Below are 16,197 nucleotides of genomic sequence, written 5' to 3' on the forward strand. Positions count from 1 at the left end.
ACAGACAGACAGACAGACAGACAGACAGACAGACAGACAGACAGATAGATAGATAGATAGATAGATAGATAGATAGATAGATAGATAGATAGATAGATAGATAGATAGATAGATAGATAGATAGATAAATAGAATGACTTGTTTTACGTCACGAAGCACATTTCTGCAGGTGCAAAGGATGCCCCTGCTGCGCCTGGACCGTCTGCGGTACCGGGAGCGTGACCAGTTGGAGAACATCTTCAAGCTGTGGCGCAGTCCTCCGACCATCTTCCCCGTGCAGCAGTGCTGGGATCGACGCCTGCGCAGTCACCTGGGCACGCGCTACGACAGCCGCGTCGGCGTCTTCGACTGGGACTACCACATGCGTCTGGCGCCGCACGGCGGGCAGAGCGTCACGGCGCGCGAGTACAAGCGGTGGCGCGGCGGCGGCGTGGCCTTCACGTGGCTCGAGACCGAGCCCTGCGAGCCCAACCTCACCCTGGCCTCGGGGGCCGTCCAGGTGAGCCCCAAGCTGTCTTAACCCAGATTTTAAGGACAGTTGCAGTGCCTTCGGATATTATGTCATTGTTGATGTTAGGGACATTTTATAAGTTGTGCGATAATGTTGGTAGTAGCTTTAGAAAATATACGTTCCTTGTTTCAGTTTATTTCAACATCATTTAACCGATTTTTGAGAGTAACTAATGTGCTACTGTATTTTTATCACAAAAAATTTTTGGGCTTATCTGGGTTAATCGAAGCAGTTGAAATTGTCGTGTGCTGAAGGAAACATAACTGCCTTGTGAAATGTGCGTATCATTCGGTGCGGTAAACTCGGGAGCGGCAGCGAAAGCGAATGATTGTGAGTACGCAGCGGGATATGAATCCACTCTCACCGCAGCGACACAATCCCGCCTGTGTGGCTATTCGCAGTTCGCTGCAAGCAGCGTTTTCCCGCGTCCCGCTTTCATTTTGGCAATGGCGACTGAACAGTTAATAGAGTGTCCATGCTGTACGACATGACCAATGAAGATTGTAGGGATGTAAGGAAGAAAGATCAGTTGTGGAATGAAATACGGAAAGAACCGCAAGCACTGGTGTTTATCATTGCTTTAGAACTCTTTAGTTTTTTGCTTGTGTATACAGAAGATGAATCTCAAAACTGCGTCCGTATTTTGGTGGGTCCAACAGTATGTCAAATAGTAATAGGATCAGGGGCGGTTATTCAGGTGAAGTAGATGAAGTGCCATTTCACCTATTTATGTGTAAAACACAATTTTATCTCGTATTAATAATTAATTCTAGTTATTACCGGTACCGTATTTCTAAAATAAAAAAAGTTTTCTTTTCAGTCGTTATGAACAGTGTTTAGTTGTATAAATACCTGTAACCGTCCGCTGAATACAATAATGTCAACTGTTACGAGCGCCGAGCGGTGACTACTGGAACTTACAATACTGTAGAGGTGAAATTATTTGGGTTCCCATTCTCATACAGCACTTGGTTTCCATGGTAATGTGACGTCACGCACTAAAGAAAGATTGTATGAGTGAAGTGCGTTTCTGAGTCTTTCAGTTACGAAGAATTGTCAGACTTGTAGGTGGAGTAACCAGTTTGCAGATCTAACGGTACTAATAATACAGAAGGGTTTTTTTTAACAATTTATTGATCGATCAGCGCATTTAGCGCTATACAGATCATTTCTAAAAATTATAAATACAATATATGACACTGAATTGAGGGCAGCCTAGATTGGGCTCCTCATTGAACAAAAATAATTGTTAATAAATAATTATTTACATAGGTTGGTGTGATGATACATTTTGACTATAATATGAGGTCCATTGGAAGTCGGCTCTTGATTCTGGTGGGAAATGTGGACTTCCTTCCGAGAGAGTAGTGGATGGCGCCTGGAACATTTTCTAGGTTGTTATAGAACTTCTTAGCTTGTGAATGAATAAACTGTTGGATTGTGTCGATACCAGTTTCTCTGTGTAGTTGACTGTTACGGACAAACCAGAGTGAAATTCGTAGGACTTTATTTTGAAATGACTGGATGTGTTTAATTTCACTTAGAGAAGGATTGAAGCTGGTCTCCAAGGCCGGGGGCTATTGTTCAAGGGCTGTGAAATTTTACAGTATGTACTACCTGACTCGAGAATAGTATTCTCATTCCCTGTGTCTTAGCAGTCACTCCTCCAGTGGTAAATTAGCTAGCTCTATGTTATTTTATCAGGAATACACCACACATACATTAGCAAAGTTTAAAAGTTGTTTTCCGCTGCGTGTATTATGAGCTCTTGTATTTGAAAGTTCAACGCGCGCGTAAATGTACACGTCATGTAGTTTAATACTGTGTACGTATATATTAACTTATTATTTAATGTGTTTAGACTGTACTAGTGATAAGTGTATATAGTGTATTAATCCTACATCTAAGTGTGTATTATATGTTTAATCAAATACGAGTACTTAGGTACCAGCATATAGAAAATGTTGCTAAATGAGTGCGAAATATGTATCCGAAAATGACACAGTTGTAATTTATTAGAAATGTCGTTTTGTGGACTTAAATATGAGGATAAAAATTTCTTGATGATCTAGAGTTCCATTTGTTCTTTGTTTTAAAAAGTGCTAAGAAAATATAGAAGTTGTAACTTTTAAAATTCTTCCGATGAAAGAAGCTTTTCTGATTGAAAATATTGAAAATTTCACTCAGAATGCTACATCACAGGAAGGACTTCCATCATTAGCCCCATAGTTTTGCATAGAATATACTGTCCATCCTCAGTTAAATCAGACATTTTATGTAGACATCATCGACAGGTTTACTGCTTTAAAAGATAGGAGGATTAACTTAGTATGTAAGAAATTGGGTGAGTCCTGAAATAAATTAATTTTCCTGTTTGCATGTGTTCTAGAACTAGTAAAATTGTACGTAGTTTACGAATAGTAGGCCTTCTCATTATATTGGTAAAACTATTGATGCATTTGTTTATGTGAACAGCACTTCACCTATTTTTTTGACGGCGAGCCGCTACTGAATACGATAAATGGAGGGGGGAGAGCAACGGCGAATTGTTCAATAGTTGATCAGTCTGGACTTTTTCCGTTGCTAATTGTCATAAATTGTAACACAACGTTTCGAAGAGTGGTTCTCTCTTCGTCTTCAGATGAAAACCTGCTGTGGGGATCGTTCAAACAGCTAGCCTGTGTGACTGACGACCGTCAGGTCGCTGCGAGATATGAAGTCTGAAAACCCTACGTCATAAGTTGCTGTAACATGAAATAAAAAGAAGAATACCGTGGTTGTAACTAAACTAATTATATGCAACAATAATGCACATAACAATGAAGAATGTACACTAATAATCAACAGTGGAATTATGAAACAATAGGAATAATGAGCGTTATAATTTGTGTTAGAATTTTTGACAATTAGCAATGGAGAAAGTCCAAACTGCTCAACTATTGAGCGGTATATTGTGACGTTATATTATAAATTTTACCAGGTTAGGACCTAGCTATAGGCCTATATGGAATTATAGTAGCTTATATATTATTTACTCATAAATTTTAATAGGTACCAAAGATTACGTTAAAACAGGTTATCATGCTCAATTTCAGAATGCTATAAATCACGACTAATTAATTTGGCGCAATATTGTATGCACGAAGTTCTTTTCATTACAAATGAACTCATTATACACCTACACTTTTACTTAAGATAAAGTAATGAGTCGATCTGGTTGACGAGTTGGTATAGCGCTAGCCTTCTATGCCCAAGGTTGCGGGTTCGATCCCGGGCTAGGTCGGTGGCATTTAAGTGTGCTTAAATGCGACAGGCTCATGTCAGTAGATTTACTGGCATGTAAAAGAACTCCTGCGGGACAAAATTCCGGCACATACGGCGACGCTGATATAACCTCTGCAGTTGCGAGCGTCGTTAAATAAAACATAACATTTTTTTTAAAGTAATGACAGTTTTTTTCATTGATTATTTTTAATCCCTACTATAAACTGAAGATAATTTATTTAATATCAAGTTTAGCGTTAATACATATAATTATTATAATAGGTCTAAAAGGAAAAAACATAATTTAAAACGCCCAACTATCGGTTGTTAAGTATGCTTAAGAAATATCTTTATTACATGATTTCAGAAATTTTAAAGCCCAAAATGTAAAACAATTGAATAAACCATTAGTAACTTGTGTCTCAGTGAAATTTACAGCAGAGTCCGTATAGGCCAGTTTCTATCTGATGCTTTTCCAATTCACTGCGGGCTAAAGCAGGGAGATGCACTATCACCTTTACTTTTTAACTTCGCTCTAGAATATGCCATTAGGAAAATTCAGGATAACAGAGAGGGTTTGGAATTGAACGGGTTACATCAGCTTCTTGTCTATGCGGATGACGTGAATATGTTAGGAGAAAATCCACAAACGATTAGGGAAAACACGGAAATTCTACTTGAAGAAAATAAAGAGATAGATTTGGAATTAAATTCCGAAAAGACAAAGTATATGATTTTGTCTCGTGATGAGAATATCGTACGAAATGGAAATATAAAAATGGGAGATTTATCCTTTGAAGAGGTGGAAAAATTAAAATATCTTGGAGAAACAGTAACAAATGTAAATGATACTCGGGAAGAAATTAAACGCAGAATAAATAGGGAAATGCCTGTTATTATTCGGTTGAGAAGCTTTTGTCATCCATTCTGCGCTCAAAAAAGCTGAAAGTTAGAATTTCTAAAACAGTTATATTACTGGTTGTTCTTTATGGTTGTGAATCTTGGACTTTCACTTTGAGAGAGGAACAGAGATTAAGGGTGTTTGAAAATAAGGTTCTCAGGAAAATATTTGGGGCTAAGAGGGATAAAGTTACAGGAGAATGGAGAAAGTTACACAATTACACAACGCAGAGGTGCACGCATTGTATTCTTCACCTGACATAATTAGGAACATTAAATCCAGACGTTTGAGATGGGCAGGGCATGTAGCACGTATGGACGAATCCAGAAATTCATATAGAGTGTTAGTTGGGAGGCCGGAGGGAAAAAGACCTTTGGGGAGGCCGAGACGTAGATGGGAGGATAATATTAAAATGGATTTGAGGGAGGTGGGATATGATGATAGAGAATGGATTAATCTTGCTGAGGATAGGGACCGATGGCGGGCTTATGTGAGGGCGGCAATGAACCTGCGGGTTCCTTAAAAGCCATAGGGTAAATGACAGTGAATACCTATTGTGCATGGAGCATTGAACATATCACGAAGTAAATTAAGTTTAATTATATGTCTTCATTACCTTCATTACTTTGGGAATGAGATTTTAAAATGGTCACATAGTAATATCACAGTCTACTATATACAGTCGCGAAGCTCAATATGTAGTAAAAATGCAAACATGGGTAGTTGCCCACCACTAGGATCGCTACTATCGCCTCATCATCGCAGATCTCTCTCCTAGTAGACTACAAAATATGTTACACTTTCATTGTCGTGTTCTTTTAAAAAAATTAACACCTTCCTTCCATTATTGAAATATTAAATGCATAAAGTTAATTTATTATTTTAATGAAGTATATTAAATTCCACCATAAACTCGAAGATACCTGCAAGAAATAGGTTAATATTAATTTTTTTAGAGCAAAACGAATTGAAATTTACTATAATCGCTTCACTCATTCAAGATTATAGCGATAATTAACTATGAAACCAATAAATATTAATTTGCATTTCCCTTTACAACAATAATAATGGAAATATGAATTAATGGAGTAACTTACGTGTACCGGTACTTGTAGTGTAGGCTTACGTAGTTAACAAAGTGGGATGAGGTTAAGCAATAATAATCACACCAGAATTGGAAATAAAACGTAATCAATAAATTCTATTGTAACAGACTTCGGTGAAATGAGCGTTGAGCGGATTCCGCCGATTTTGGAATAGACACCGACGTACTTGAACTGCCAACATAGAAAACAAAAAATCACACTCAATCGCTTTCACCTTCATCTTGACGGGATAATAAAAGCCTAAACTAACCTAACCTAACCTAATCTAAGTGCGTCGGTATCTATTCCAAAATCGGCGGAATCCGCTCAACGCTCGTTTAACCCAGACTTTTTCTACGTCTCTAGTAAAGTAACAAATAAAAATAACAACAAAATTAACAGCTATAATTAAAAACATATCCTTTGAAAAAAAAAAAGTAGGCCTAAGCAATAATAATCCCACCAGAATTGAAAATAAAACGTGATCAATAAATGTCATTAAAACAAACTTAATTTTTCTAAGTCTCTAGTAAAATATAATTATTCCAATTATTGTATTTTAGCCATTAACATTTTCATTACAACCAATAACGAACATTTCACAAGCATCAATGTGAAATACGCAACGAGCTAGCACTCGATGGAAATACGACACAGTCCAAAGTCGACCGTGGACAGTCTATTGTTTCTAGTTGCTAACCGCTTGGAGCGCTTTATCAGGAGATTTGCAAAAAATCACCTCAAGCTTCGCGACTGTATATAGTAGACTGTGGTAATATGTGTGATATTTTTCACAAAAAGTTCTTAATATCACGAAATTGAGTATGTTTACCCTACTTAAGAAAAATAGGAACCAACTATGAGCAAGCAGTAGACGCTATGTACAGACTGACAGGCTCGTGAACGCTTGGCTTCCTGCAGGTCGGCCAGCGCGTGTGCCACCACGGCTACCTGGGCGACGTCGTGACGGGGCCGTTCCCCGCCTTCGGGCTGGGCTGCGAGGACGCCTCCATGCTCCGGCGAGTGAGCGGCCATCAGGGGCGGAGCACCACGGACATCGCCGAGCGCAACGTGACGCGCCTGATGCACGAGCTGCTGCACCAGACCCCCTACATCCCCCCGAGGTGCACCAACGATAGCTACTTCTTCCAATCGATTACGCACACATCTAAATAATTTGCATCACGTCACTGCGTCTCTAACATCGGGCACCAGGATGTGACACAGTAAATAACTTCGTGACCAATTACTCAGTCGGAATAAATGGTTCTCGTTCAGTCGGGTATATGACTACGATGCGAGCTAGACCTTGAGTTGGCGCCGCGCAACTAAAATTTCCGGGCAGTATATCTTGCGACTTGGATGTGTTTTCATGAAGTGTTCAAATCGACTTGACGCTTACCACATTGAAACCTTCATGAAAACTGGGATTCAGAACGATCTGAGTCTCCAGGTCGATAGGCCTAAGAAGTGGGAATGGGTGTCGTATTCAAAACAATTTCTTAAACGATCGTCATTTTTTTTTATCTGTCGTCTGTTTTTCCAAGAGCGAGCGCAATTTTGTATGTCGAAAAGGCGTGTTATGGCTAGAGTCCTGCGTTTGGTCACCAAGCAACCCGCAACAGTGTAGGTATCGAACATACGAAAATAAAACAAAGCTAGGCGGTTGGAAATGAGTGCTCCAATTGACGAATTTGGTAGCGAGCACGTCATTAGCAAAGAAGAAAATATATTTTAACAGAAACGAGGACACATTTTTCATTTGTATCACTTAAAATGTTCACAGTCATCGATTATGGACCTGACAGGCCTATGTACTCGTGGAGCACGCACTCTCACGTTTATACTGTATATTCCATCTGATGATTCTAACCTTTAATTAGATCTGAAGCATCTAGATACGTTTTACGTATTATAAAAACAGAGGTAGACAAATTCCTGGCGCCAGATAACCATGACAACTAAAAAATTTTATGTGGAACATGAATTGCTTATTAAGTTGAAAATTTTTTAAGACTTCGATTTCTTTTATCTCACTGCGATTAATAGGCCTACATAAGTTTTAACAAAAGCGGCTGTAGGAAGAAATCCGAATGTGGTTTTTAAATTAATATCGTTAAATTTGTTCCGTATCTCAAGATATTGTCCTACATAGCAGCAGAGGGTCTCTGAAAGCTTGTGTTTGCATTGCAGATATTTAATATACATTACATCAGTAGTTGTTTCTCGAATGGTTTCTCATTGCATGTGGGCAAAATGTTGTGCTCCTGAAAATAAAGGAGCTGGCTCCCGTTCCGCCCCCCCTAGTAAAAATGATCTTTCATTCCATATCAGCTTACTTACTTACTTATTGGCTTTTAAGGAACCCGGAGGTTCATTGCCGCCCTCACATAAGCCCGCCATCGGTTCCTATCCTGTGCAAGATTAATCCAGTCTACCATCATATCCCACCTCACACAAATCAATTTTAATATTATCCTCCCATCTACGTCTCGGCCTCCCCAAAGGTCTTTTTCCCGCCGGCCTCCCAACTAACACTCTATATGCATTTCTGGATTCGGCCATACGTGCTACATGCCCTGCCCATCTCAAGCGTCTGGATTTAATGTTCCTAATTATGTCAGGTGAAGAATACAATTCGTGCAGCTCTGCGTTGTGTAACTTTCTCCATTCTCCTGTAACTTCATCCCTCTTAGCCCCAAATATTTTCCTAAGAACTTTATTCTCAAACACCCTTAATCTCTGTTCCTCTCTCAAAGTGAGAGTCCAAGCTTCACAACCATATAGAACAATTCCATATAAGCTGCCTCTAAATAAATAATTTGTTATTGTTGTCATTAAATTCACGAGGTATTTTGTTATTGTTCGGTGGAGAAGCTTTTGTCATCCAGTCCGCTTTCAAGACAGCTGAAAGTTAGAATTCATAAAACAGTTCCAATACCAGTTATACTGTATGGTTGGGAAACTTGGACTCTCACTTTGAGAGAGGAACAGAGGTTAAGGGTGTTCAAAAATAAGGTGCTTACGAAAATATTTGGAGCTAAGAGGCATAAAGTTGCAGAAGAATGCAGAAAGTTACACAACGCAGAACTGCACGAATTGTATTCTTCACCTGACATAATTAGGAACATTAAATACGATTTAATTGGGCAGGGCATGTAGCACGCATAGGCGAATCCAGAAATGCATATAGAGTGTTAGTTGGGAGGCCGGAGGGAAAAAGACCTTTGGGGAGGCCGAGACGTAGATGAGAGGATAATATTAAAATGGATTTGAGGGAGGTGGGATATGATGCTAGGGACTGGATTAATTTTGCTCACGATAGTTGCGGATGGCGGACTTAAGTGAGGGCAGCAATGAACCTCCGGGTTCTCTAAAAGCCACGAATAGTAAATGAGTAACATTTCTGCTGCTCACCGACTGACACACACAGGTACACGAATAATTGGTTAGAAGAAGCGTGAACGATTGAGTTGCATTTACAGTACTACCGACCACGATCTTACGGCTTGTTACTACCAGACCACGATCTTATTGGCTTGTCACTACCAGACCACGATCTTATTGGCTTGTCACTACCAGACCACGATCTCATTGGCTTGTCACTACCAGACCACGATCTTATTGGCTTGTCACTACCAGACCACGATCTTACGGCTTGTCACTACCAGACCACGATCTTATTGGCTTGTTACTACCAGACCACGATCTTACTGCTTGTCACTACCAGACCACGATCTTACTGGCTTTTCACTACCAGACCACGATCTTACTGGCTTTTCACTACCAGACCACGATCTTACTGGCTTGTCACTACCAGACCAAGATCTTACTGGCTTGTCACTACCAGACCACGATCTTACTGGCTTGTCACTACCAGACCACGATCTTATTGGCTTGTCACTACCAGACCAAGATCTTACTGGCTTGTTACTACCAGACCACGATCTTACTGGCTTGTTACTACCAGACCACGATCTTACTGGCTTTTCACTACCAGACCACGATCTTACTGGCTTGTCACTACCAGACCACGATCTTATTGGCTTGTCACTACCAGACCAAGATCTTATTGGCTTGTCACTACCAGACCACGATCTCATTGGCTTGTCACTACCAGACCACGATCTTATTGGCTTGTCACTACCAGACCACGATCTTACGGCTTGTCACTACCAGACCACGATCTTATTGGCTTGTTACTACCAGACCACGATCTTACTGCTTGTCACTACCAGACCACGATCTTACTGGCTTTTCACTACCAGACCACGATCTTACTGGCTTTTCACTACCAGACCACGATCTTACTGGCTTGTCACTACCAGACCAAGATCTTACTGGCTTTTCACTACCAGACCACGATCTTACTGGCTTTTCACTACCAGACCACGATCTTACTGGCTTGTCACTACCAGACCACGATCTTACTGGCTTTTCACTACCAGACCACGATCTTACTGGCTTGTCACTACCAGACCAAGATCTTACTGGCTTTTCACTACCAGACCACGATCTTACTGGCTTTTCACTACCAGACCACGATCTTACTGGCTTGTCACTACCAGACCACGATCTTACTGGCTTTTCACTACCAGACCACGATCTTACTGGCTTGTCACTACCAGACCACGATCTTACTGGCTTGTCACTACCAGACCACGATCTTATTGGCTTGTCACTACCAGACCAAGATCTTACTGGCTTGTTACTACCAGACCACGATCTTACTGGCTTGTCACTACCAGACCACGATCTTACTGGCTTTTCACTACCAGACCACGATCTTACTGGCTTGTCACTACCAGACCAAGATCTTACTGGCTTGTCACTACCAGACCACGATCTTATTGGCTTGTCACTACCAGACCACGATCTTACTGGCTTGTTACTACCAGACCACGATCTTACTGGCTTGTTACTACCAGACCACGATCTTACTGGCTTGTCACTACCAGACCAAGATCTTACTGGCTTGTCACTACCAGACCAAGATCTTACTGGCTTGTTACTACCAGACCAAGATCTTACTGGCTTGTTACTACCAGACCACGATCTTACTGGCTTGTCACTACCAGACCAAGATCTTACTGGCTTGTCACTACCAGACCAAGATCTTACTGGCTTGTTACTACCAGACCACGATCTTACTGGCTTGTCACTACCAGACCACGATCTTACTGGCTTGTCACTACCAGACCAAGATCTTACTGGCTTGTCACTACCAGACCACGATCTTACTGGCTTGTCACTACCAGACCACGATCTTATTGGCTTGTCACTACCAGACTACGATCTTACTGGCTTTTCACTACCAGACCACGATCTTACTGGCTTGTCACTACCAGACTACGATCTTACTGGCTTGTCACTACCAGACCACGATCTTACTGGCTTGTTACTACCAGACTACGATCTTATTGGCTTGTCACTACCAGACTACGATCTTATTGGCTTGTCACTACCAGACTACGATCTTACTGGCTTGTCACTACCAGACCACGATCTTACTGGCTTGTTACTACCAGACTACGATCTTATTGGCTTGTCACTACCAGACTACGATCTTACTGGCTTGTCACTACCAGACTACGATCTTACTGGCTTGTCACTACCAGACTACGATCTTACTGGCTTTTCACTACCAGACCACGATCTTACTGGCTTGTCACTACCAGACTACGATCTTACTGGCTTGTCACTACCAGACCACGATCTTACTGGCTTGTCACTACCAGACCACGATCTTACTGGCTTGTCACTACCAGACTACGATCTTACTGGCTTGTCACTACCAGACTACGATCTTACTGGCTTTTCACTACCAGACCACGATCTTACTGGCTTGTCACTACCAGACCACGATCTTACTGGCTTGTTACTACCAGACTACGATCTTACTGGCTTGTCACTACCAGACTACGATCTTACTGGCTTGTCACTACCAGACCACGATCTTACTGGCTTGTCACTACCAGACTACGATCTTACTGGCTTTTCACTACCAGACCACGATCTTACTGGCTTGTCACTACCAGACCAAGATCTTACTGGCTTGTCACTACCAGACTACGATCTTACTGGCTTGTCACTACCAGACTACGATCTTACTGGCTTTTCACTACCAGACTACGATCTTACTGGCTTGTCACTACCAGACCACGATCTTACTGGCTTGTCACTACCAGACTACGATCTTACTGGCTTGTCACTACCAGACTACGATCTTACTGGCTTGTCACTACCAGACCACGATCTTATTGGCTTGTCACTACCAGACCACGATCTTACTGGCTTGTCACTACCAGACCACGATCTTACTGGCTTGTCACTACCAGACCACGATCTTATTGGCTTGTCACTACCAGACCACGAACTTACTGGCTTGTCACTACCAGACCACGATCTTACTGGCTTGTCACTACCAGACTACGATCTTACTGGCTTGTCACTACCAGACCACGATCTTATTGGCTTGTCACTACCAGACCACGATCTTACTGGCTTGTCACTACCAGACTACGATCTTACTGGCTTGTCACTACCAGACCACGATCTTATTGGCTTGTCACTACCAGACCACGAACTTACTGGCTTGTCACTACCAGACCACGATCTTACTGGCTTGTTACTACCAGACCACGATCTTACTGTTTGTCACTACCAGACCACGATCTTACTGCTTGTCACTACCAGACCACGATCTTACTGCTTGTCACTACCAGACCACGATCTTACTGGCTTGTCACTACCAGACCACGATCTTACTGGCTTGTTACTATCAGACCACGATCTTACTGGCTTGTCACTACCAGACCACGATCTTATTGGCTTGTCACTACCAGACCAAGATCTTACTGGCTTGTCACTACCAGACCACGATCCTACTGGCTTGTCACTACCAGACCACGATCTTATTGGCTTGTCACTACCAGACCAAGATCTTACTGGCTTGTCACTACCAGACCACGATCTTATTGGCTTGTCACTACCAGACCAAGATCTTACTGGCTTTTCACTACCAGACCACGATCTTACTGGCTTGTCACTACCAGACCAAGATCTTACTGGCTTGTTACTACCAGACCACGATCTTACTGGCTTGTCACTACCAGACCACGATCTTACTGGCTTGTCACTACCAGACCACGATCTTACTGGCTTGTCACTACCAGACCACGATCTTACTGCTTGTCACTACCAGACCACGATCTTACTGGCTTGTCACTACCAGAGCACGATCTTACTGGCTTGTTACTATCAGACCACAATCTTACTGGCTTGTCACTACCAGACCACGATCTTATTGGCTTGTCACTACCAGACCAAGATCTTACTGGCTTGTCACTACCAGACCACGATCCTACTGGCTTGTCACTACCAGACCACGATCTTATTGGCTTGTCACTACCAGACCAAGATCTTACTGGCTTGTCACTACCAGACCACGATTTTATTGGCTTGTCACTACCAGACCAAGATCTTACTGGCTTTTCACTACCAGACCACGATCTTACTGGCTTGTCACTACCAGACAAAGATCTTACTGGCTTGTTACTACCAGACCACGATCTTACTGGCTTGTCACTACCAGACCACGATCTTACTGGCTTGTCACTACCAGACCACGATCTTACTGGCTTGTTACTACCAGACCACGATCTTACTGTTTGTCACTACCAGACCACGATCTTACTGCTTGTCACTACCAGACCACGATCTTACTGCTTGTCACTACCAGACCACGATCTTACTGGCTTGTCACTACCGGACCACGATCTTACTGGCTTGTTACTATCAGACCACGATCTTACTGGCTTGTCACTACCATACCACGATCTTACTGGCTTGTCACTACCAGACCAAGATCTTACTGGCTTGTCACTACCAGACCACGATCTTACTGGCTTTTCACTACCAGACCACGATCTTACTGGCTTTTCACTACCAGACCACGATCTTACTGGCTTGTCACTACCAGACCAAGATCTTACTGGCTTGTCACTACCAGACCACGATCCTACTGGCTTGTCACTACCAGACCACGATCTTATTGGCTTGTCACTACCAGACCAAGATCTTACTGGCTTGTCACTACCAGACCACGATCTTATTGGCTTGTCACTACCAGACCAAGATCTTACTGGCTTTTCACTACCACACCACGATCTTACTGGCTTGTCACTACCAGACCAAGATCTTACTGGCTTGTTACTACCAGACCACGATCTTACTGGCTTGTCACTACCAGACCACGATCTTACTGGCTTGTCACTACCAGACCACGATCTTACTGGCTTGTCACTACCAGACCACGATCTTACTGCTTGTCACTACCAGACCACGATCTTACTGGCTTGTCACTACCAGAGCACGATCTTACTGGCTTGTTACTATCAGACCACGATCTTACTGGCTTGTCACTACCAGACCACGATCTTATTGGCTTGTCACTACCAGACCAAGATCTTACTGGCTTGTCACTACCAGACCACGATCCTACTGGCTTGTCACTACCAGACCACGATCTTATTGGCTTGTCACTACCAGACCAAGATCTTACTGGCTTGTCACTACCAGACCACGATCTTATTGGCTTGTCACTACCAGACCAAGATCTTACTGGCTTTTCACTACCAGACCACGATCTTACTGGCTTGTCACTACCAGACAAAGATCTTACTGGCTTGTTACTACCAGACCACGATCTTACTGGCTTGTCACTACCAGACCACGATCTTACTGGCTTGTCACTACCAGACCACGATCTTACTGGCTTGTTACTACCAGACCACGATCTTACTGTTTGTCACTACCAGACCACGATCTTACTGCTTGTCACTACCAGACCACGATCTTACTGCTTGTCACTACCAGACCACGATCTTACTGGCTTGTCACTACCGGACCACGATCTTACTGTCTTGTTCCTATCAGACTACGATCTTACTGGCTTGTCACTACCATACCACGATCTTACTGGCTTGTCACTACCAGACCAAGATCTTACTGGCTTGTCACTACCAGACCACGATCTTATTGGCTTTTCACTACCAGACCACGATCTTACTGGCTTTTCACTACCAGACCACGATCTTACTGGCTTGTCACTACCAGACCAAGATCTTACTGGCTTGTCACTACCAGACCACGATCTTATTGGCTTGTCACTACCATACCACGATCTTATTGGCTTGTCACTACCAGACCAAGATCTTACTGGCTTGTCACTACCAGACCACGATCCTACTGGCTTGTCACTACCAGACCAAGATCTTACTGGCTTGTCACTACCAGACCACGATCTTATTGGCTTGTCACTACCAGACCAAGATCTTACTGGCTTTTCACTACCAGACCACGATCTTACTGGCTTGTCACTACCAGACCACGATCTTACTGGCTTGTCACTACCAGACCAAGATCTTACTGGCTTGTCACTACCAGACCACGATCTTACTGGCTTGTCACTACCAGACCAAGATCTTACTGGCTTTTCACTACCAGACCACGATCTTACTGGCTTGTCACTACCAGACCACGATCTTATTGGCTTGTCTCTACCAGACCAAGATCTTACTGGCTTTTCACTACCAGACCACGATCTTACTGGCTTGTCACTACCAGACCACGATCTCACTCGGGTTGAACCGATTCAATCTTAGCAGTTAAAAACATGATTAATGATAGGAATAAATAAGAAAACAAGTAAAAGTAAAGAGAAAATAAAGGAAAACAAACACTCAAACAAACATAGACGAATGTACGATGATTCAGTAAAGTGAATGATTGCAAGCAAGCAGGGGATGCCCGTCTCACTTGTTGCAGCTGCGAGGACGTCGGGTGGGGCGAAGGCGTCGTGATCACGGAGGTGACGGAGGTGAACGCGGCGCTGGGCGGCGAGGTGGAAGCCTCCAGAGGAGGGAAGAAGGAGACCTACTCGGCGGTTCCGGTGGAGGGCGCCCAGGTGGTGTTCCTGCCCGGTGGCGCACGCACCTACATGGCGCGCAAGTTTCCGCGCCGCTTCCACGCACTGTGGCTTCCGCAGCGCCTGTTCGGCCCCGACCTGCTGGGGGCGGCGCGCCCCGGGGCCCTCGTCGCTGTGGAGACGCCCCTCTTCCACCTGAACGTCCGCCGCGACGACGTGGCGCGGGCTGCCGCTGAGCTGGACGCCGCTGCGAAGGCTGCGGGGTGCGCGCCCCTGCTCCCCCTGGACCCTCTGCAGGACTCCGTCGCCATGTTCGCCGCGCCGCAGTGACGTTGTTGTGTTGTCTAGACTTGGCTGTATTCTCTTTCATTTTCAAGCATTCAATTAAACTACTTTTTAAGGAAATTCTTAGGAAAATTATCAATTCCAGCTTATAAATTGTAGAAAAACAGGGTGATTCAAAATGAATAGTAAATATGTTAGGGGTGGTGTATGGACATATGACTTC

At 43.1% G+C, this 16,197-nt stretch overlaps 1 protein-coding gene across 1 annotated transcript in view; it reads left to right on the forward strand.

Moving 5' to 3' along the window:
* Positions 1 to 16,197, forward strand: part of Dnaaf3 (Dynein axonemal assembly factor 3) — a 20,923-nt gene extending 4,726 nt beyond the window's left edge. The window contains exons 2-4 of the mRNA XM_069827257.1: positions 170 to 499; positions 6,683 to 6,885; positions 15,590 to 16,197. Coding sequence (XP_069683358.1) covers positions 170 to 499; positions 6,683 to 6,885; positions 15,590 to 16,019 — 963 coding nt within the window. The 3' untranslated portion in view covers positions 16,020 to 16,197. The remainder of the gene's footprint in view (positions 1 to 169; positions 500 to 6,682; positions 6,886 to 15,589) is intronic.

This window comes from Periplaneta americana, chromosome 6 (assembly GCF_040183065.1).
Source record: "Periplaneta americana isolate PAMFEO1 chromosome 6, P.americana_PAMFEO1_priV1, whole genome shotgun sequence".
Lineage (NCBI taxonomy): Eukaryota > Metazoa > Arthropoda > Insecta > Blattodea > Blattidae > Periplaneta > Periplaneta americana.